Here is a 1,782-nt window from a genome sequence, read left to right on the forward strand (position 1 = left end):
TGGTTTATACAGGGACAATAACAACAGGGGGTCACAAATAAAAAATAATGGGTTACCACACTGGTGCCTCTGGCTCTGGGAGATAATTTAATGAAGTATCACTCATTTTATTCCATTCCCATACATCAGGATGCCAGAATAATAAAACTGGGTAAAAACATAACTGAAACATATTTTTCATATACAGTTTATATTTTCTTGGACAAGCCTCATTCTCCCAAGTATAGTGTCCAAAAAGTTCCTAGCCCAAGAAATCATTGAATGGAGGTCTACCTGAGGCTACATACCGATCCGATATGTCATTCCAGGCTGTGGCAATTAAGAATCTGTCACTGAAATTAACTGTTTCTAGCGTGGAAAAGGGGGGTTCCCCTTGGCTCCTATATAGGGATTTGTAGCCTCCCTCTCCTCTACCAACCATCTAAAAAGCGTGTATGTGTGTGTGTGTGTGTGTGTATGTATGTATGTATGTTATTGTATGTGTTATTGCTTGGTTAAACTTTTATCACTGTTATCTTTTTCCTGGCAGCATTTTCTATCCAATGAATGGGAATGTACCATCAAATCAACGGCTCTACAGTCACAGAATTTATTCTAATGGGTTTATCTTCAAGGCATGATATACAGATAGGCTTATTCCCAATATTTTTATTAATTTATATATTTACCATTTTAGGAAATACAGGAATAATTTTCCTTGTCTATAAGAATGCCAGATTACGCACGCCCATGTACTTCTTTATCTGTAGTCTATCATTTTTGGATCTCTGTTATTCTTCAGATATCACTCCAAAAATGATTGTCGATCTCCTTTATGAGAAGAAGACTATCTCCTATGTTGGCTGCGCAGTTCAACTCTTCTTCTTCTGCGCATTTGGTACAACTGAATGTTGCCTTTTTGCTGTAATGGCCTATGATCGCTATGTTGCAATATGCAACCCATTAAACTACAACATTGTCATGCGATCAACTACTTGTACAGTACTAATGTCTGGAGCTTACAGTATTGGCTTTGTGCATGCTTTAATTGAGATATGTTTTACATTTCGTCTCTCCTTTTGTGCATCTAATATTCTCCATCATTTTGTTTGCGACTTTCCTCCATTACTAAATATCTCTTGCACAGATACATCTATTAATGAACTTATTATATTTATTTTTGCATCTTCAATAACAATGGTTTCTATTATGGTCATCGTCATGTCATATATTGCTATCTTTTTGGACATTTTAAAGATAAAAAATCTGAAGGGAAGAAAAAAAGCTTTTTCAACTTGTTCTTCTCATATCATCGCTGCCTCAATTTTATATAGCATTATACTTTTTGTCTATCTAACACCCAAATCTAAAACATTTGTACAGAGTGAACTCATAGCAGCAGTCATGTACACTGTGGCATTACCCATGATCAATCCAATAATTTATAGTTTTAGAAATAAAGATATTAAAGTATCACTAAAAACAACATTCCAAAATTCCAAAAAATAAAATGTTTTAATCTGCGGTTTGTGTGTTTTCTAATGCATAGATACTGGTGCAATTACTTACTTTGGAATGCTTATGTGGTATTTATAGTAAACCTTACTGGAAAATACCCAGGAATGATGTGGAACTGTGTATTGGATTGCATGATTATCGCTGTCTAGGTAAACAGGGTTGTGAAATTTATTTTTTCCATGAAGATACCTGTTGGGGACTGTGGCATAAAAAGCCTGTTGTCAGTCAATAACTATGTTTTACCCTGCTTCAAGTCTTGGCTGTTGATTAGGGAGAGGGCAATAA

General features: G+C 35.2%; 1 protein-coding gene across 1 annotated transcript; it reads left to right on the plus strand.

Annotated features, from left to right (window-relative positions):
- The first annotated feature begins 546 nt into the window (after positions 1–546).
- LOC134601811 (olfactory receptor 5AP2-like) lies at positions 547–1,488 on the plus strand. Its single transcript, XM_063446312.1, has one exon. The coding sequence runs from the start codon at positions 547–549 to the stop codon at positions 1,486–1,488; it is 942 nt and encodes a 313-aa protein (XP_063302382.1).
- The last annotated feature ends 294 nt before the right edge of the window (positions 1,489–1,782 follow it).

The sequence above is a fragment of the Pelobates fuscus genome, chromosome 3 (genome assembly GCF_036172605.1).
Source record: "Pelobates fuscus isolate aPelFus1 chromosome 3, aPelFus1.pri, whole genome shotgun sequence".
Lineage (NCBI taxonomy): Eukaryota > Metazoa > Chordata > Amphibia > Anura > Pelobatidae > Pelobates > Pelobates fuscus.

Coding starts and splice junctions, on each gene's coding strand:
- LOC134601811 (XM_063446312.1), top strand. CDS start 547: ATGGGAATGTACCATCAAATCAACGGCTCTACAGTCACAGAATTTATT.